The sequence below is a fragment of the Ascaphus truei genome, chromosome 3 (genome assembly GCF_040206685.1).
Source record: "Ascaphus truei isolate aAscTru1 chromosome 3, aAscTru1.hap1, whole genome shotgun sequence".
In the NCBI taxonomy this organism is placed as follows: domain Eukaryota; kingdom Metazoa; phylum Chordata; class Amphibia; order Anura; family Ascaphidae; genus Ascaphus; species Ascaphus truei.
Window position 1 is genome coordinate 288465469 of NC_134485.1, and position 22741 is coordinate 288488209.

The 22741-nt window shown below is 42.4% G+C and overlaps 2 protein-coding genes across 8 annotated transcripts in view; one reads left to right on the forward strand and one right to left on the reverse strand.

Annotated features, from left to right (window-relative positions):
- TBC1D4 (TBC1 domain family member 4) overlaps positions 1-22741 on the forward strand; it is a 219787-nt gene that overhangs the window by 175617 nt on the left and 21429 nt on the right. For 4 of the 7 annotated variants that reach the window (XM_075590994.1, XM_075590999.1, XM_075590997.1 and 1 more), the window contains 2 exons: positions 1681-1841; positions 4915-5124. In XM_075590994.1, the coding sequence (XP_075447109.1) occupies positions 1681-1841; positions 4915-5124 (371 nt within the window). Of the gene's footprint in view, positions 1-1677; positions 1842-4914; positions 5125-22741 lie in introns of all 7 variants that reach the window. The other 3 variants (XM_075590993.1, XM_075590998.1, XM_075590996.1) reach the window with 1 other exon arrangement.
- LOC142490583 (uncharacterized) lies at positions 12600-14253 on the reverse strand. The gene is made up of 3 exons (XM_075592997.1): positions 14066-14253; positions 13114-13272; positions 12600-13007 (listed from the first exon to the last, which is right to left on the reverse strand). The coding sequence occupies exons 1-3, from the start codon at positions 14251-14253 to the stop codon at positions 12734-12736; spliced, it is 621 nt and encodes a 206-aa protein (XP_075449112.1). The 3' UTR covers positions 12600-12733.

The window sequence follows — 22741 nt, forward strand, 5'->3', positions numbered from 1 at the left end:
AAAACCTATGTAAAAAGAATGTAGGTATTAATATAATGGTCTCATAAAAGGTATTACAAAGCTCACAATCATATGCTGTAGGTGGAAGAGAATAAAGAAATAGAAGCAAACACTATAAGGGCTGGGACCAATGCAAGCTTTTGTTCCAGAAAGAAAAATGTTTCTGTGTGGATGGAAAATGAAATGTTCTATTGGAATTTGTTTGTGAGCTCATTTCTTAGACTTGTTGCTTTGAAAATATGCACTTTAAATGAACTCCTGAGATTGGAGAAACATTACCCCACATTAGTTATTAACTGCAGCCCTGCAGGAAGTGTCCCACATTTTATATATCTGAATTGATTTTACAGATAATTGTTGTTTATGGATTGTTTGTTGTTTCCTAAGAGTTAATTGATTTAATAGCAGTGGAAATAGTCTTTTCACATCAATTCATCCATCCATCCATTAAGTTTGAGTGCTTACTCAAAGGTAAATAGGCCTTGTGAATGTGTACCTCCCTATAAATTATAATGCGTATATAAAAAAAACAAATTAATGTTGGTTTGATTTTATTCCAAGTATATCATAGCCTTCTATTCTAAGTTCCGGTATCCAAGGTTTTAATTGCATGTACTGATGTGTTTCACCTGCATATAATGTAAGAATCTAAGCATGGTTAAAAGGGTATATTTCCAATATCGCTTATTATTCTTACTTAAGAGATCTGCTTTTCTCTAAACCAAAGCTAAGCAAATTGATGAATCAAACTAATCTTGGCAATCCATCCACTGTTTCATCAAAATGTATTTTTACTGCACTATACTATAATAATAGAACCCACTTCTGGTTTTGCTTTTATCCTTGTATTTTATGTTTTCAGAATATAAACAAAAAGTCCCCCACCACCTCTCGCAGCAGAGGTGGTGGAGGCAATATTCTTAACAATGACTGAAAATAACATATTATTGGACCATGAGAGGCTAGGAGTTTAGAAGGTTATAATAAAGGAAGTAAAGTGGTATGTATTTTTGCATACTTACTGTAAATATTGCTTTGTGAAATGAGTGCTGCTGTTCATGGCAGAATAATTTCCCTGTGCCTCATTAAAATGTGCAGTCATTTTATTTTATCATACTTCGTATGGTACAGCGGTAATTATTAATGTGCTAAAATACATTGTTGACTGAACGCCTTGGTGAATAGCTGAGTTAGGTAATATTTAACCGCAGAGCATGGTGTGGAGGCTTAGCTTTGTGATGGAAGAAGGCACCGCTGCTTATAATTGTGTATGCAGATGACTGGTGCTTTCAGAAGATTAATGTGTTGATAATGCGTCTAAAATGTTCAAATTGTAATCATAAAGATAGAAAGTAATTAAAAATCAAGTCAGCTGTTAAAGCTTATATTATAAGTTCTGTTAATGATAATGTGCACAATGTAGCAAACTAAGAGTATATATGCTAAACCTAGCTGTTTTTATGAGGTACAGTAGAGCAGAACAGTGCACCGCACATCCCACAACACCATATGGGATCAAACATTTTGCTAAATTGTTTTATTGTACCTTACCCCTCGTGCATGCAATAAAATGTGTGAGAATCAACAAATCTATATGTGTGACGTGGTGGTTTTGTGCTTTATTCACACATGTATTTTCAAGTTTGGTAATTGATATACAGGTGTTGAATATTTCAGCAGCGAGGGGGAAGAAAGAAGAAGAGCTCACTCTACCTGCAGCATCGACTCCTTAAATGCCGGTGGGATCTATCTCACCCCTCGGCGAATCTCGTGGCGGCAACGGATATTCCTCAGGGTAGCTTCACCAATGACCAAGTCTCTCTCAAATATGCAACACAAAGGTTTGTGAAATAAGTTTGGCAGCATTTTGTTGTAACTGAGAGCAGTGGCGTAGCTAGACATGCGCGGGACACGGGGCAAACATTTTCTCAGGGCCCTATTATAAATGAACGTATTCCGTAGATTCAGGAGAAATATTCGCCTCGATTTAAATTGGAGGATATCTCTCCTCATCATCTCTTCTCATCTCTTCTCAGCTCTCTCCCCCTCCTCATTCCTCCTCAGCTCTCTCCCCCCTCCTTCTCCTCAATGCCTACCTGTGGGACAGGGTGGTGATAGAGGCAGGTGGCGGGAGATGATGTACGCTGTGGCGGGCCACCAGAGTTAAGCAGAGGAGCAGCAGGCAGAGGAGTTAGGAGATGCATGGTGGCAGAGCAGGACGGCCGGGGAGGAGCACGCTGTACCAGCATAGACACCGGAAGTAAGAAAGATTTCCGGGTCTGATCGCTGAGGGGTGCTCCTCCCCGGCTGTTCTGCTCTGCTTGCGTGCAACTCCTAACTCCTCTGCTGGCTGCTCCTCTGGTGGCCCTCCGTCGCCGTGTACCGTCATCTCCCCGCGCCTGCCTCCATATGGGGGAGAAGAGAGAGATGGTCAGCAGGGCTGGCAGGGGGGAGAGTGAGCCCCCAAGAACGTGGGCCCCCAGGCTTTGCCCGGGCTATAACTACACCCCTGAGTGAGAATCTGTATTGCATGCTGATATTGTCAGTCCTTTTTTGTAATAATTTTTTGGGGACTATTCAGCATTCTGTAGACAAGAGAAGAAAAACCTGCTGCCGTCGGTGAAGCCAAAGCTGTTAATTGTTGTGTGTTTACACACAATGTGAGCATCTGTAGCTTGTCTTCTCCACCATACCCAAGCCTATTTTCAGTTACAGGTGCACTTAAATACTGTTATTTGTTGTATATTTGTTTTAAACCTTTTTCTGGTTGGTCCTGACTAGCTAACCAGATGCTGTACTTGGTGATTGGCTGGCTTTGCCAGGTTTTAAAAATATATCTACAGTACTTCTGCTAGTTGTTGAAGAAGAACTTTGATTGCAGGAATTGTGTAAAGCATCCTAAAAACACATAGAAGTCTATGGCCCAGATATATCAAGCAGTGGTAAGGAAAACATTAGTAAATGTTTGGTCATTTTTTGGATAACTAGCATCCAAGTTGATAAAAAATGTACTAATTTTTGGAGATAACCCTCCAGTTTTCCTTACCAATGCTTGACGTATCAAGGCAAAATGAGTGCAATTCTACAGTACAACAACTGTTTATATTTTAATAAAAACAATCTTATTACGGTCATTATGCTTGTTCTTTGTTGCATCTGGTGCAATTGTTTTGACCCACAATTTCACTACGTTTGCCTTGATGCATAGACCCATTAGAGTGAGCATTTTCAACACATTAAATAGGATTGTACAATTATTGGTTGAGTACAATAATTTTCTGCTCTATTTTTTTATTGCGATCTAAAAGGTATTTTTTTTTTAGTTGCTCGTCTTGATTTCTTTGTTTGTGCTGAGATATTTCCAAGTTGTTTCTAAGCATGGACTGCTGCCAAACATTGACTTTTCCCCGTTGGCAACAGAATACCCTCCTGCTAACATGCATGAACACATTTGCTAATTTTGGAATAATTAGAGAGAATGCAAGTATGTGGGTTCAGGACACAGCTTCTTATAACAACATGTTCAGCTCACATTGTGTCAGTATATTGACATATTGCATCAGACAGGGAAAATGATCCCCCAATCCATTTTCCTGTCAGTTTTGGTCCAAAACATACAGTATGTCTGTTATTACTGCACCGACACACTTTATTCGAGCAAATACCCAGTATGTACCTGGCAGATACCTGGAATGCGCCGCTCCTCACCTCTGACAAGCCCCGTTGTGTTTGCCTTCCCAGCCTGGGTTCATGCCTGGCTGACGGGCGGCTGATCTGTTAAATGATAATGATTAGGATTTAATAGGCTGCAATGCTTCGCGTGTCTACCAGATGGCATAAATTCATGAATTGTAATGCAGTATATATATATATATATATATATATACTGTGCAGTATTGCAGCCAGCGGGAATAAAATGCTTCAATCCCTGCATGGAAAATACCTCAATGCACTAGGGCAGAAAACAGTCACAAACCTCAATACACCCGGGTATACCCGAATTCGTGGGACTAGCCGAGCTCGAATAAAGTGTGTCGCCAGTGTAGTTCCTTTCATGTTATTGCAATGAATCAGCATACAGTGATTTTCTATGAAGTTAGTATCTCTTTTCTTTGCATAGAGCCATAGTGTATTTACTCACTAGCAGCTTTTTGGGGAATGTGTGACTTAAATGTACTTGCAGTTATGTGCACTCGCTACATCTGATATGAGGACTGTGAATGCTCTGCTCAGCAAAGCTCACATGTTATATTTAGAGGTGTGTCATGCGCAGAGCTTTCAGACATTGTGCCTTAGCCCAGGGGGGCGCAAACATTTTTCCCTGCGCCCCCCTGCTGGCCGTCCCCTCACCTCCGCGCCCCCCCACACGTCGGCTCCGGCGTCATGACGTATATATACATATAAAAACAGAATGCGCACAGAGCACACCGGGGGTTAATGACCGAATATAATGAGCCGTGCTCTACTTATAATAGAGTACACACATAAAATGAGTACCTGTGACCATACCAGTGATCACACAGCATCTGATAGGTGTAGAATAACAATTTTATTCAATAAAGATAAAAACACAATATTTAAAATTAGGGTCCACAGGGACCACAACACATTCAAAGCAAACGGTTCCTAAACCGCTGCTATAACACTAAAAAAATGACCAGATTGCACACAAATCAGGAACTAGACTTATCTAAAATTATCACTGAAAACAAGAAGTGTAAACATGTTTATATTGAAAACATAAAAAAGAAGGAAGTCAGCTTTAGTGACGTTAGGGTAGGTATTATTCTTATGAGCGCTGTTTGAAGGAAGAAAGCCCCATTAGTGAGGACAGAAAACGCGCAGTCAGCGTTGCAGGTTCTAACTTTGTGGAAATCATTTTGGACATACTGTACTTTGTCTCCTTTGCCTCAGACCGAATAGATGGGAATGAATTGCTGCCATTATCACCTCTTCCTCCTGCGATGGAGGAGGACCCGCTAGTTTCTCTTCTTCAGGGGAAAAATGCTTCACTTAATGTTGATGGGAAGCGAACGTCCGAATACCTGCAGAGCTTATGGAGGAAAGCAATACATCAGCAAATCTTATTGCAAAGGATGGAAAAGGAGAATCTGAAGCTTGAAGGTTAGTCACAAATCTGTTGTGTTGGTACAAGTGATTATACCTGGATGCATTGACTATGTACAGGCATACCCCACATTAACGTACGCAATGGGACCGGAGGATGTATGTAAAGCGAAAATGTACTTAAAGTGAAGCACTACCTTTTCCCACTTATCGATGAATGTACTGTACTGCAATCATCATATACGTGCATAACTGATGTAAATAACACATGTGTAACAGGCTCTATAGTCTCCCTGCTTGCGTACAGCTTCGGTACAGGTAGGGAGCCGGTATTGCTGTTCAGGATGTGATGACAGGCGCATGCGCGAGCTGCCATTTGCCTATTGGGCGACATGTACTTACTCGCGAGTGTACTTAAAGTGAGTGTACTTAAAGGGGGGTATGCCTGTATACTGTATCTTCATAACCAGTGGTTGACAAATCACCAAAAAATCTACTCGCCACCTAGTACCAAACGTGTGCTGCTTGGGCCAATATTTACTCGCCCGGGGGTTAAATCCACTCGCCCGGGGCGAGCAAATGTATAGGTTTGTCGAACACTGTTCATACTGCACCGACACACTTTATTCGAGCAAATGCCTGGTTTGTACCTGGCAGAAACCTGGAATCCGCCACTGCTCACCTCTTGCATGCTTCGTTGCGCTTGCCTTCCCAGCCACGGTTCATGCCTGGCTGACGGGGGCCTGATCTTGTTAAATGATAATGAGAATGATTTACTAGGCTGCGATGTTTCGATTGTCCACCAGATGGCATAAACTCATGACTTAAGTAATGTGTGGCCTTTGCAAGTTGTTTCGTTTCCAAAAAAAGTTACTTTATCCCAGTACAGTATGCTATTGTGTAACTTGTCCTTGAGACTGAAGGAATAGTTGCAAAAAATGTATCAATTTAGGCTTTACATACAGTAATGTATTAAATAAAGACAAAGATCATTTTCACTTACACTATTCTACAGAGACATGAGTGAACAAGTGGAGCCCGTGTTCCAAAAACCTGACAGAAGTTATGCTTATTTGATATGGGCCGCTATAAATGCAACAGAGGATAAGATGGCAACAGTTGTTCAAATTTATCAGTATTTTATCGAAAATTATGACTTTTACAGATTTTCGCCAACTCCTCATTTGTGGAAGCATGCAATAAGGAAAAGGTTATGTAGTGACCCCTGTTTTCACCGTATTGAGCCCCAATTTGTTGGAGGGTATTGGTGTGTGTCACAGGGTTTTTCCCGTATCTATGATAATGGAGGCGGCAAAAGGCGAAGGGTCGTGTTAAAACGAAATAAGAAGCGACAGTCCCTGCCAAGCAATGCGCCAGAACCAGAACCAGAACCAGCAGCAGCACCAGCTTATCATCATGGTCCCGCCGTCGGTGACAAATCTGAGATGGATTTCGCAGCCAGTTTTGATGAAGCTTGCATGTACCTAAGCGATTTCCCGCTGACTACAGGTGGGCTAGTCCCTCTGCAAAATGATGAAAGCTGGACTGGAAGTGGGCCGGCGCCAGCGCAAGCTGAATGGGAAATTTAGTAATACTGTACTGTACAGTATGGTGAGTACTGTATTTTTGCCGTATTATTTTGGTGGGGCTGGCTGGGAACTTCTTTAGGGGGCTGACCATTACTGTACATTAAAACTTTTCATTTTGTTTTTCCTCAGAAAAGAAAACGGCTAATGGGGGGATTTCGATGGATTATATTGTACTGTATGCTGATGTTTTCCGGCCATACAGTATACTGTGTAATAAACCCGAATAAATAAAACTACTGTATGCATTTATTCTACAGTACATGTTCAGTAAATTACTGCACATACTGGGGGCGAGATGTGTTTGCAGCAGAGAGAGATTTAATAATATTGTACAGTGAGCAGGGGGTTCCCTGAGCCAGAAATTAATGCTCAGGGAACCCCCCTGCTCCTGATCAATATTATTAAAAATACGGAAAATGCTGCGTCATTACCATAGCGGATAGCCGCTAAGGCAATGAAGGGGTTAACCCACCGTGCCCGCTTTATTGTGTGTAGTGGGGATGGGTGAGGGGGGTATTTGGCCCTTGGTGTGAGTTTAGGACTTGCGGGAGGGGGGGGGGGTTGCGGGTGCACTTAACCCCTTCACGATCGTAGCAGTTAATACCGCTACGGTCATGAAGGGGTTAAGCCCTCCCGCTACCCCCCCCCCCCCCCCCCCGCAAGCCCTCCCCAACCATCGTTGGGGCGAATACCCCATTCACCCACCCTCCCGCTACCCACAATAAAAAAATACACACACACAGCAGCCGCCAAAAAATAAATAAATAAATGACAATAAATACATTGGAAATACATTTTTATTGATAGTGTAGATGTGCAGGGGGTCTCCGGAGCTGAACCGCGGTGGTTTTAGGTCTGGGGACCCCGTGCCCCCCGAGATACAGGCCCCTTTAGGGGCTGCCGGTAGCCCTCTGCTTGGTTTAAAGGTCCCGATCACGTGATCGCGGCCTGTAAACCAAGCAGAGCAGAGGGATACCGGCACCCCCTAAAGGGGCCTGTATCTCGGGGGGCACGGGGTCCCCAGACCTGAAACCTGTGCGCTTCAGCTCCGGAGACCCCCTGCACATGTACACTATCAATAAAAATGTATTTCAAATGTATTTATTGTCATTTATTTATTTATTTATTTATATTTATTTATTAATTGTGCTGCTGCTGCTGCAAGTCGTAAACTCACACCAAGGGCCAAACACCCCCCTCACCCCCAATAAAAAAAATTCACGCACAGCAGCCCCACAATTAATAAATAAATCTAAATAAATAAATAAATAAAATCTATGTAAAACCCCCTCCCCCTATTCTCGCTTTTAAAACGCCCTGCCTTCTCTCTAATCTATGTAAAAAAAACCTCCCCCTATCCCCCTATCCCCCTATTGTGTGTGTGCGTTAAGCTTCCCTGCAAGCTATGTAAAAAAAACCTCCCCCTATTGTGTGTGTGTTTAAATCTGGCTGGCCTGTGTTTCTGAGTGCTGAGTGCTCTGCGTTTAAAGGTCCCGATCACGTGATCGCGGCCTGTAAACCAAGCAGAGCAGAGGGATACCGGCACCCCCTAAAGGGGCCTGTATCTCGGGGGGCACGGGGTCCCCAGACCTGAAACCTGTGCGCTTCAGCTCCGGAGACCCCCTGCACATGTACACTATCAATAAAAATGTATTTCAAATGTATTTATTGTCATTTATTTATTTATTTATTTATATTTATTTATTAATTGTGCTGCTGCTGCTGCAAGTCGTAAACTCACACCAAGGGCCAAACACCCCCCTCACCCCCAATAAAAAAAATTCACGCACAGCAGCCCCACAATTAATAAATCTAAATAAATAAATAAATAAAATCTATGTAAAACCCCCTCCCCCTATTCTCGCTTTTAAAACGCCCTGCCTTCTCTCTAATCTATGTAAAAAAAACCTCCCCCTATCCCCCTATCCCCCTATTGTGTGTGTGCGTTAAGCTTCCCTGCAAGCTATGTAAAAAAAAACCTCCCCCTATTGTGTGTGTGTTTAAATCTGGCTGGCCTGTGTTTCTGAGTGCTGAGTGCTCTGCGTTTAAAGGTCCCGATCACGTGATCGCGGCCTGTAAACCAAGCAGAGCAGAGGGATACCGGCACCCCCTAAAGGGGCCTGTATCTCGGGGGGCACGGGGTCCCCAGACCTGAAACCTGTGCGCTTCAGCTCCGGAGACCCCCTGCACATGTACACTATCAATAAAAATGTATTTCAAATGTATTTATTGTCATTTATTTATTTATTTATTTATATTTATTTATTAATTGTGCTGCTGCTGCTGCAAGTCGTAAACTCACACCAAGGGCCAAACACCCCCCTCACCCCCAATAAAAAAAATTCACGCACAGCAGCCCCACAATTAATAAATAAATCTAAATAAATAAATAAATAAAGACATGAAGAGAAATAAATATATACTGTACAGTATATACACTGTATATATATATATATATATATATATATATATATATATATATATATATACAGTATACATATATACACTGTGTATATATATATATATATATATATATATATATATATATATATATATATATATATATATATATATATACATACTGTATGTGAGTGAAAAGAGAAAAAAGTAACCCGTATGGGAGCACTCAGGTATGCAATTGATATATTTGTTTATTTATTTGACACAGTGCAAAAAGGGATGAATAAACAGTACATGATTTAAAAACACTTAAAAAAGAGGCATGGACCCTTAAACACTAATGAACAGCACTAGGGAACGACACACACTGTCAACCCTAAACATGAAAAGGATAGTGACTCAAAAAACACTAGGGAGAATCAAAGTGAATCACAATACAGTAGGTTACTGGGTTTAAAGGCACCTACAGTATACAACGCTAAGGATAATGCACACTACAATACCAAAAAGTATTTTAACCAAGCAAGTAAACCAAAATCAATATATACTGTAAGTAACAACCAGAAAAGACAATTTAAAACCAAACTAACCCTTACAATACCAAGGATTACATCTATCTAATTGTAAAAAACCTTATACATTATACACAGCATTGTTTAAAAACCCCTTCCCCCCTAATGTTTGTGTTAAGCAGATTACACTGAAGGGAGAGAGATATAAAGGCCTAAAGCCCCTTCCCCCCCTAATGTTTCTGTTAAGTAGATTACACTGAAGGGAGAGAGATATAAAGGCCTAAAGCCCCTTCCCCCCTAATGTTTCTGTTAAGCAGATTACACTGAAGGGAGAGAGATATAAAGGCCTAAAGCCTTACCTGCATTGGTAAACCCTCCCTGCATTGGTAAACCCTCCCTGCATTGATGTCGTGTAGTGTACAGTATGTAAATGTGGGGAGGAGGGGGGCCCAATGTGCATAATGTACTGTGAGGTCTAACCACCCTCACCCCCTACCCACATACTGTACCGTTACCCCCCCCCCCCCCCCCATCCTGGCCATGGCCCCTCACGCACAGCAGCTCCACAATTAATAAATAAATCTAAATAAATACATGAAGAGAAATAAATATATACTTTATATATAAATGTGAGTTTATAACTAAAATAAAGAATATTATTTCTAGGGGCCCTAGAACAGAAGTTCCCACGCCAATTTCGCGCTCATTGCTCTTTTTTTTGCTCTTTTTTTACAATGTTGCTGGTCTTGCGGCTTTGCAGTATGCAAGCAAAAAGCGCAGTGTATGAAGTCTGGGTGAGCGCTTTCCACATTTGATGCCTACGGCACCTTCCCATTTCTACACACTTCAATACCTGCACAGTTGGTAGCGCTTTCCATCCCAGCTACCATTCTGGATTTTCACCTCTCACAGGCCATTCTTGCCCGAGTCTGTCCTATCAGACAGGGGCATTAACCTGTATCCACACCACCTGGACAATTTCTCTCTGTCAGAGACTTGTGCTATTTATTTTATATATTTTTGTGTAATTATTCATGCAAATTTATGCTCATTTCATATGTGGTTTTCAACATAAAGTGGCTGCTGGGCCTGATCCTAACTCATACAGTATACAGTAGCGCTTCCCTGTTTGTTTGTTTATTGCAAGCAAAAAGCAGTTTGTAGTACTGAGTGTGAGATAAATTACTGTACTGTATTTATCAGTGTTGATCAAAGAGAGTTGATCAGAAGGATTCCCCTTATATACAGTACGTAGAATTAATAAAATTGTATTATTTTCCGATATCCGCAGTGATTCTGGTCAACCTGACAGATTTTTAGTAATACAGTATACTGCAAGACCATGTGTTGTCTACCCTTTACTACAGTATACTGTACTGTATGAATGACAATAGAGTGCTGTATACTTTATAAGGGGAATCCTTCTGATCAACTCTCTTTGATCAATACTGATAAATACAGTATCATATTTATACCCCTTTAGCACCTGTCGTTCCATCCTATGCACCCATTTACTGTACAATCGTGATTGCGGTCGTATTCACGTACTTTATGTGAGATAAATTAACCAGTTCTTTTATTGCTGAAGTCGCCACAAAATACTTTTATTTACAAATACAGTACAATACAATGGTGAAACATTTCAAGTTAACAGCAATTCAAAACATCAACACACAATAATACATACTTTACAGTACTGTATACTGTACTAGTATATTTGGGCCTTGTCTTTGGGGGTTTATTAATGCAATTATTAGGGTGACCTGGCGTTGGAAATACTGACACAGTACAATCCTACAGTACAGCTACACCACCCACCCCCTCCCTTAGAGTTTTTAATCCCTCCCTGGCCAAGCATCAATCGTCTGGCTAATCCAATCCAAGCCATTGTTTTGTTAAACTGGCCCTGGGCTGTTCAGAACAGCCACTGCTTCTAAATTACTGAAAATATACAGGATAAATATACAGTGATGTGAAATACTGTAATCCTTTCTGTGGGTCTGAGAGGGTTGAAAGTCACCAGGTCCTCATACAGTAGAGTACATTCTCGAATACCTTTAGAATAAAAATACAGTATATACTGTATAAATATACAGTATAAATATTGCACAGTATACTGTAATGTTAAATAACCCATCCTGTTCTTTTTCCCTTCATACTGTAACAGTATCCTCATTGTGTCTGCGGTACAGTAGTTCATTGAGAGAGGAGAGGTTTTGTGTACATCATTACTGCTGTTTATATACTGTACATTTGACTGCACAAGCAGATTTGACGAACACAAGGCCCCCCCTCCCCTCTGGTGCACCCTTTTTCCTGGAACGACAAGAAAACAAAAACTTTGTTCAGTTACTGTACTGTACTGTATGTGCGTACTGTATTATGGTAGACCTACTGTACAGTAGGTGGCTGGTGCAGCTTTCTCTGGAAAGAAAAAATGGAGCAGTTAGTAGGCAGTTACTGTAGTATGTCAAACTAGTCTACTGTACTGTATACTGGAACTACTGTAAACTCTGACTATTGGGAAAGCTAAAATCTGTGCCATACTTACCTGTATCATAGTGTACCTACTGTACAATACTACAGCACTGTACTACTTTCCTGATGCTTGTCCATTGCGCGCGATGACAATGGGCAACACAGTGGCAATATGGTCTATATATTTATTGCATCGTTCCACGGTGAGTACATCGTTCCAAAAACTCATTATGGCTGTATACAACTCGTCCTTCTTGGAGGGTTTCGCCACTTTACGGATGTGGTCCTTCAGCTGATGCCAGACCATTTCGATCGGATTGAAGTCTGGCGATCTGTGATTGGAAAGAAAGGACAATTAGTTTAAGAGATACAGTACACAGTAAAAACAGTGGGGAACATATAAATGGGACACGGTCTACTACACTTACTCCGCTGGCGTCTTCACCCAGTTGATGCCGCGCTCAAGGATATGCGCCGTCGACGCGGTGTGCTTGGGATCATTGTCCTGGTAAAAGCGATGACCATTGGGAAAGTCTTGTGTGATGTATCGCACTATCACGGGCACAATGTTGTCTTGGAAGAAATCTTTATTCATGATTCCTATAGCAAGAAAAGAAAAGTGCTCAATAGTACAGTACAGTGCATACGGTAAGGCAACACTAGTCAAGTACAGTGCATTAGGCGGCATTATATTTGAGAAATTGTACCTTCAAAGACGACAATGCATCCCGGTCCACGCCTAGAGATGGCACCCCACACATGCAGCTTCACAGGGTGTTTTGGCCGTGGCTTCAAAGTTATGCGGCCTTTTTTGTGGAACGCAAATCTTGCAAATCTCTCCAGCGACACAGTAGACTCATCAGTGAAGATGCAATCCTGGAAAGTCTCACCGCTGTCGATCCATGCCTGGGCCTGGAGCACTCTTTTGATTTTGTTTGCGTCCCGTATCATGGGGTACGCTCTGTAATGACAATGAATAAAAAATGTTAGCGTCACAGCGCAGTACAGTTTGCAAAACAACATTTTTACTTTACAGTACAGTACCTCCTGTACTGTCCACTACTAACCTCACACGTCCATATTTCCATCCAATTCTGCGTCTCATCTTCTTTATGCTGCTCTCGGATACAGTCAGATTGTGGTTTTCCTGAAGAGTGTTTTTAACCCTTAATGCGCTCCTCTCATCATTCTCCTCACTTATTCTGTCCACCAGAAGAGTAGTCTCCCTACAATGCAAAGAAATTATATTGTGTTATTAATATGCAGCAATATAAAATGTATATTGTATACTGTACATGTAATGTTGTAATATACAGTAAATATAAATATACAAAAAATGTATACTGCTGTACTATAAATATAAATAGACAAAATATACAGTATACAGTACTGTTGTAATATAAATATACTATATAAATATACTGTTGTTATACTGTATCATAATAAATACACATCATATACTGTATATTCCGTTGTCAGATGAATTGCAATATACCAAAAGTGTATACTGCTGCACAAAAAATATAAATTGACCACACATACAGTACACTACAGTATATACTGTTGTAATATAATAAATATACTATATAAATACGGTATACTGTTGTTATATCATAATAAATACACATCATATACTGTATATTCCGTTGTCAGATGAATTGCAATATACCAAAAGTGTATACTGCTGCACAAAAAATATAAATTGACCACACATACAGTACACTACAGTATATACTGTTGTAATATAATAAATATACTATATAAATACGGTATACTGTTGTTATATCATAATAAATACACATCATATACTGTATATTCCGTTGTCAGATGAATTGCAATATACCAAAAGTGTATACTGCTGCACAAAAAATATAAATTGACCACACATACAGTACACTACAGTATATACTGTTGTAATATAATAAATATACTATATAAATACGGTATACTGTAGATGTACACTACAGTTTTCTATATTTTTTTTGGTTAAGTTTTATAAATACAGTATACAGTACTTACGCATTTGTTACCCTTGGTGCCTTTTTGCGGTCTCTGTTTTTTCCTTGTGCATGATAGCACACAGTGCTTGATGGCACAACGAGGCCAGAAGCAGTTAACCAGCGCTGGATATCTGCAATTCGTTGTCCGCTCGTGTACATCTCCTTCATTCTCATGCTGAGATCCTTTGAAATCTTCTTAACAGGCATTGCTGCGAGTACTGTAGAAAGAAATACAAACACAAGAATGTGTATTCGATGTTTAGTCGATGTGTATTCAATGTGCAGTGAATCCACAAAATGGATGGTGTATTTATATGTTAATGACTCACATAACAGACCACCCACTTTCAACACCTGTACCTGGCCACCATGCATAAAAGGTTGTACACGTTGCATAGCCCACCACTTGCTGATCTTTATCTGAGGCATTTTCCAGATACTGCATTGTGCCTCCCGCTTACATGGAGCATCCCCGGTTCTATGGACGAAAGAATCATCTCACCTCTGCTGTGCCTGCCACACTGAAAAAGAGAAAGGCAGTTACCGTTCCCAAGCCAAAGGCAAAGCGACAGGCTAAGGCCAACAAAGAAAACCTTCTGCTGACCCCAAAGGCTAAGGCTTTTAAAACACGTCAGCCTTATTATGTGAAGAAGAAATACGGTACTGTGCTCGGTTCGCAAGACGCATGGCAGCCAACTCACCGAATCCGCAGACCACTTGCTCCCATATGCTTCGACGACTCTGCTGTAGCTGTCCCGGAAATCTTCAGCCCGGCTTCTCCACCCCCATCTTCTCCGGTTCCATCTGAAGATGCTGCTGCCTCTGAAATCAACGGGTCACTGTCTCCTTTGCTCTTGGACGACTCTGCTTCTCTCCCGGAAATCCAGCGGTCACCTTCTCCATCCCTCTTCCACCACGCTGCAGCTTCTCCTGTACCGGGCATCCCCAGGTCACCTCTTCCACTCTCCATCGATGCCGCTTCTCTCCAGGGAACCCCCATCTCATCCTCCGTTGCACCCATCCCCCCAGATCTCCAGATGCCATGCACAAGCAGCTCGTTGGACCGGATCCTGAATGGGCTAAGTGTGGATCTCCCCGGGAATTCTAGTGTGCTGGCAAAGCTAGATCTGCTTCTGGAGTCGGTGCTACATATGGAGCAACGGCTGGATCAACGGATGCTACATATGGAGCAACGGATGGATCAACGGATGGACAAGATAGAGGCAGACATAGCGGGCATACATTATTTGCTCGGTGTTAATGCCCCTGTTTCCCCGACGCTGGAGCAGGGGGGTGACATGGATGTGATGCATGGTACCTTCGACCCCCTTCCATCACCAAGCACACCCCCTCCACCAGAAGATACAGTGTACTATGCTATTGAGGAGGACATGACAACCCCATCTAGACCACGCCAGGAGACAACCCGGCGACCACTACCGGAGGAAAGCTTCCTCCCAGACACCCTACCATTGCCCATCGCCTCAAGTACACCCGCTCCCAAAAGACTTCCTACACCCGCTCGCATACAAACAGTGCCCGACATCTCCCTGTGCGATCTGACACCGGCGCTGAGGGAGAAGTATAGGGTGAGGAGTGCTGGTATACCACACAAGTATGCCTTGATCATATTTAAACACCATGTTCCCTACACATTGTACTGCGAGTGGGTGTTCAAAGTGAACTATGATGGGAATCGCCAAAAAAATGCCCTTCCTGCCAATTTAAGGAAAAAGATTGTGGAAGAAATGCAGCGCTATTACCCTGTTACAGATCCTGTAATGAGAGGCGTTAGAGACTGCATTAATGGCGTTTTGCGCCATGCAAGGCATCGGCCATGGCTGGAAAATGGGGAGGACTTTCAGTGAGACCATACTGTAATGTTGTGCTGTACTGTACAGTACATGTTTTACCCTATAGTACCTGCTGTACTTAAACAAAGGATACTGAATGTTGTTGTGTGTTGCACGGTTTTTGTACTGTATTTGTAAATAAAAGTTTTTAGTGGCGACTTCAGCAATAAAAGAACTGGTTACTTTATCTCACACACAGTACTACAAACTGCTTTTTGCTGCCAGACTGCAAACCCGCAAGACCAGCAACATTGTAACAAAAGAGCAATGAGCGCGCAATTGGCGTGGGAACTTCTGTTCTAAGGCCCCTATAAATAATATTCTTTATTTTATTTATAAACTCACATTTATAAACCCCGTCACCCACCCCCGCTAAACACAATAAAAAATAATCACACACAGCATCCCCGCAATAAATAAATAAATAAATAAATACAAATAAATACATTTGAAATACATTTTTATTGATAGTGTAGATGTGCAGGGGGTCTCTGGAGCTGAACCGCACAGGTTTTAGGTCTGGGGACCCCGTGCCCCCCGAGATACAGGCCCCTTTAGGGGGTGCCGGTAGCCCTCTGCTTGGTTTAAAGGTCCGATCACGTGATCGCGGCCTGTAAACCAAGCAGAGCAGAGGGATACCGGCACCCCCTAAAGGGGCCTGTATCTCGGGGGGCACGGGGTCCCCAGACCTGAAACCTGTGCGCTTCAGCTCCGGAGAACATCTACACTGTGAATAAAACACACACATCATTAAAGAATCATTCTTTAGCTTAGCGGCTATGCGCTATGGTAAAGAAGCAGCATTTCTGTCTTTTTAATAATATTGTAGAGTGAGCAGGGGGTTCCCTGAGACAGAAATCTAATCTCAGGGGACCCCCTGCTCCTGCACAATATTATTAAAAGTTCAGAAACGAGGCTTCATTAGCATAGCGTATAGCCGCTAAGGTAATGAAGGGGTTAACGCATAATAACCAATAAATACATTCAATACACTACCCACTACCCATGGCAACCTCCGCTGCTGTACAGTAAAACAGAGAAAAAAAATAACACTTTCAAAGTAATGTCCCCTAACCCCTTAATCACCATAGCGGTTATTAACCGCTACAGTCATGAAGGGGTTAACCCGCCCTCACCCACCACTTGGGACGCCTACTGTACATACCGTCCCACTCTAACCCCCCACCCCGTGAGGCCTAACCACCCTCAACCCTCACCCACTAACTACCCACAAGGGAGGCCTACCCACATACCGTTGGGGAAACACCCCACCCCCACCCCAGTACCCACAATAAAAACAGTACAATCACCCACAATAAACAGCATTCTATTTATTAAATACATTACCCACCCCCTGTGCCCCCCCCCCCCATAAATACAAGATTTATTCTTTTACATTCAGGGTCCATAACGCAGCCCCACGCTAGTCCCCGGTGGGCTGGCAGGGCACCTGGACAGACCTACAGTTTACCAGCAGCATTCCACAGGTTCTGGAGGCCTGCTGGTGGATCCTGCCAGCACCATGGCGCCCAGGTGGTCTCCTTGGGTCACCGTGAGCCTCAATTGGGTCCACACGGTAGGCCCAAGGATGTCTGGGAGCCCCGGGTCAAACCCACAGGTGTCTGTGGGGCCTCGGGTGGTTCCCATGGGGGTCTGGGGAACTCACGGGTGCTCACTACGGGTCCGCGGTGCCCCCACAGAAGTGGGACCACACATCATCATCCCCGCACCTACGGCTCGGAGGTGCCCCCACAGAAGTGGGACCACACATCGTCATGCCCGCAGACTACGGGTCCGCGGTGCCCCCACAGAAGTGGGACCACACATCATCATCCCCGCATGTGTCACCCGTGGAACCACCAGCCTGCTACCCTTTAGGATACCCGAGGATTCCCCGCGGGTGGTCTCCAGAGGTCCCACGCAAAACCACGGAAGTAACCCTGAATGTAAAAAAAATAAACCTGGCCAATACATTCAATACATACACCCTCCCCCCCAACACCTACAGTACAATAATGTGCAAAATAACTATTATCCAGATATGGATAATAGATTAATTGCCCATTATTAAAAACATTAACTAGCATATACAAATAAATAAAGTACTACTGACCTCATCAATACGAAGTGTCCGATGCCAGCGCCTTCCTTCTCTTGCCCACACAAAACATAGCCAAAACCAAGCCAATACATTGCAATTACATTCAGATATCAATTAACCCCTTAAACACCTTATCGGATAATAACCGCAAAGGTAATTAAGGGGTTAAGCCACACAGGCACGATACCCACCCTTCACCCATGAATTTGTACTGTGGCTTCATCATGCAACTATATATATATACTGTATATATATACATACAGAGAGAAAGAGAGAGAGAGAGAGAGAGAGAGAGATATATACAGTATATATATATACACACGTTATATACACACCCATGATAAACCAAATATACAGTACAAATAAATGTAGAAGGGTTATCAAAACCATACTGTTCTACAACCAAACACTTCTCCATACAGATACTACATTAAAATCAATTTCCTTTAAAAATCCTAACTGATCTCACAATCTACTGTACTGTATATGATCACAAACCAATGAAAAAAAAGTCACATTCCAAAATGCATAAAATCTATGCACCATACTGTATACATTCTGCAAATTAATCAAACGTAAACAAAAATCAGTTAGCAATCATTATTTACACCCCTAAACATTTCACACTCAATCAAGAACAATGAGACCATTAACAGATTCACGCCTAGAGCAGAACAATTAAGCCTTTGAAAAAATATAAGTACCGACAAAAATACAACCTTTACAGTACAGTACAACCAAGGCTATCTATCCCTGACCTTCCTCAAACACACAATACAATACCAAGGAATAATACATCTATCTAATTTTAAAATACTTTAAACTCACAAAATAATTAAAAACACATCTAATCCAGCTTTTAAAACATCATCATTTCTTACCCTGAATGTATACTGTACAGTATATCTCTCTAGACATATATATTGTACATACATACATACAGTGGCAAGAAATGATATACCACAAAAAAATAAAAATACACAGGTTAAAAAACCTTTTGAAAAAATTAACAAGTTAAATAAAATACATTTCTTTACTGTAGTTCACTTACCATTACTTGCCCCCACCGACTCCCGTTGCCCAGCTTACTCACGAACCAATCCACGATCAGGAACCCATAAAATAATAAACCATTGAAAATAATAAACATTAAACTAAAAATCCAAACCAATCCACGGGTCTTCTACTTGTAATACACCTTCATCTGTATTCTTCTTTCTTCTATCTCCTTCCGGGCGGGGCAGGGCGTGGTCTTCTTTCCATCATCGGCCACGCCCTTGTCTTTTTCCTTCTCCGGAGGTCCTTCCTCCGCGGCGTCTGGCTGCAAAATGAGACGACATAGGCTTTTAAAGGCCTATGACGTCACATTTTGCGTCATGGTTCCCACGGTCCTGATTGGACCGTGAAAACCATGTGTGTTGGCCGATAATAAAAAAATGATGACGTCACTTAAAGGGAATGAAAGCACAGCCAATCAGAATGGCTTTGCTTCAATTGCCTTTAAGATGACGTCATGAAAAGGCACATGGCCGTGCACACATGGTACTAGAGCCAATCAGAGCGTGGGAACTTTATCCCTACTCTGATTGGCTCTGGTATACCATGTGTCAGGGGCTTGGGGGAGAAAGGATGTGACGTCAATAAGGATAAAGTTCCCACGCTCTGATTGGCTACCATACCACGTGACAGGTTTTCATTGACGTCACGTCCTTTCTCCCCCAAGCCCCTGACACATGGTATACCAGAGCCAATCAGAGTAGGGATAAAGTTCCCACGCTCTGATTGGCTCTAGTACCATGTGTGCACGACCATGTGCCTTTTCATGACGTCAACTTAAAGGCAATTGAAGCAAAGCCATTCTGATTGGCTGTGCTTTCATTCCCTTTAAGTGACGTCATCATTTTAATTTTTGTCGGCCAAAACACATGGTTTTCACGGCCCAATCATGACCGTGGGAACCATGACGCAAAATGTGACGTCATAGGCCTTTAAAAGCCTATGTCGTCTCATTTTGCAGCCAGACGCCGCGGAGGAAGGACCTCCGGAGAAGAAAAAAGACAAGGGCGTGGCCGATGATGGAAAGAAGACCACGCCCTGCCCCGCCCGGAAGGAGATAGACGAAAGAAGAATACAGATGAAGATGTATTACAAGTAGAAGACCCGTGGATTGGTTTGGATTTTTAGTTTAATGTTTATTATTTTGAATGGTTTATTATTTTATGGGTTCCTGATCGTGGATTGGTTCGTGAGTAAGCTGGGCAACGGGAGTCGGTGGGGGCAAGTAATGGTAAGTGAACTACAGTAAAGAAATGTGTTTTATTTAACTTGTTCATTATTTCAAAAGGTTTTTTAACATGTGTATTTTTTTTTTTGCTTGTGGTATATCATTTCTTGCCACTGTATGTATGTATGTACAATATATATGTCTAGAGAGATATACAGTACAGTATACATTCAGGGTAAGAAATGATGATGTTTTAAAAGCTGGATTAGATGTGTTTTTAATTATTTTGTGAGTTTAAAGTATTTTAAAATTAGATAGATGTATTATTCCTTGGTATTGTATTGTGTGTTTGAGGAAGGTCAGGGATAGATAGCCTTGGTTGTACTGTACTGTAAAGGTTGTATTTTTGTCGGTACTTATATTTTTTCAAAGGCTTAATTGTTCTGCTCTAGGCGTGAATCTGTTAATGGTCTCATTGTTCTTGATTGAGTGTGAAATGTTTAGGGGTGTAAATAATGATTGCTAACTGATTTTTGTTTACGTTTGATTAATTTGCAGAATGTATACAGTATGGTGCATAGATTTTATGCATTTTGGAATGTGACTTTTTTTTCATTGGTTTGTGATCATATACAGTACAGTAGATTGTGAGATCAGTTAGGATTTTTAAAGGAAATTGATTTTAATGTAGTATCTGTATGGAGAAGTGTTTGGTTGTAGAACAGTATGGTTTTGATAACCCTTCTACATTTATTTGTACTGTATATTTGGTTTATCATGGGTGTGTATATAACGTGTGTGTATATATATATACTGTATATATCTCTCTCTCTCTCTCTCTCTCTCTCTTTCTCTCTGTATGTATATATATACAGTATATATATATAGTTGCATGATGAAGCCACAGTACAAATTCATGGGTGAAGGGTGGGTATCGTGCCTGTGTGGCTTAACCCCTTAATTACCTTTGCGGTTATTATCCGATAAGGTGTTTAAGGGGTTAATTGATATCTGAATGTAATTGCAATGTATTGGCTTGGTTTTGGCTATGTTTTGTGTGGGCAAGAGAAGGAAGGCGCTGGCATCGGACACTTCGTATTGATGAGGTCAGTAGTACTTTATTTATTTGTATATGCTAGTTAATGTTTTTAATAATGGGCAATTAATCTATTATCCATATCTGGATAATAGTTATTTTGCACATTATTGTACTGTAGGTGTTGGGGGGGAGGGTGTATGTATTGAATGTATTGGCCAGGTTTATTTTTTTTACATTCAGGGTTACTTCCGTGGTTTTGCGTGGGACCTCTGGAGACCACCCGCGGGGAATCCTCGGGTATCCTAAAGGGTAGCAGGCTGGTGGTTCCACGGGTGACACATGCGGGGATGATGATGTGTGGTCCCACTTCTGTGGGGGCACCGCGGACCCGTAGTCTGCGGGCATGACGATGTGTGGTCCCACTTCTGTGGGGGCACCTCCGAGCCGTAGGTGCGGGGATGATGATGTGTGGTCCCACTTCTGTGGGGGCACCGCGGACCCGTAGTGAGCACCCGTGAGTTCCCCAGACCCCCATGGGAACCACCCAAGGCCCCGCAGACACCTGTGGGTTTGACCCGGGGCTCCCAGACATCCTTGGGCCTACCGTGTGGACCCAATTGAGGCTCACGGTGACCCAAGGAGACCACCTGGGCGCCATGGTGCTGGCAGGATCCACCAGCAGGCCTCCAGAACCTGTGGAATGCTGCTGGTAAACTGTAGGTCTGTCCAGGTGCCCTGCCAGCCCACCGGGGACTAGCGTGGGGCTGCGTTATGGACCCTGAATGTAAAAGAATAAATCTTGTATTTATGGGGGGGGGGGGGCACAGGGGGTGGGTAATGTATTTAATAAATAGAATGCTGTTTATTGTGGGTGATTGTACTGTTTTTATTGTGGGTACTGGGGTGGGGGTGGGGTGTTTCCCCAACGGTATGTGGGTAGGCCTCCCTTGTGGGAACTGATTGGGTGGTTAGGCCTCACGGGTGGGGGGGGGGTTAGTGTGGGAGGGTATGTAGGCATCCCGAGTGGTGGGTGGGTGAGGGTGGGTTAACCCCTTCATGACTGTAGCGGTTAATAACCGCTATGGTGATTAAGGGGTTAGGGGACATTACTTTGTATGTTTTAATTTTTGTGTCTGTTTTGCAGAAGCGGAGGGGCCATGGCCAGGATGGGGGGGGGGTTAACGGTATGTGGGTAGGGGGTGAGGGTGGTTAGCAATGCAGGGAGGGAGATTTACTGGTAACAGAAATATCTCTCTCCCTTCAATGTACTGTAATCTGTTTAAAGCCCCCTCCCCCCTAATGTGTGTTTCTGTAAAATCTCTCTCCCTTCAATGTACTGTAATCTGTTTAACAGAAACATTAGGGGGGAAGGGGCTTTAGGCCTTTATATCTCTCTCCCTTCAGTGTAATCTGCTTAACAGAAACATTAGGGGGGAAGGGGCTTTAGGCCTTTATATCTCTCTCCCTTCAGTGTAATC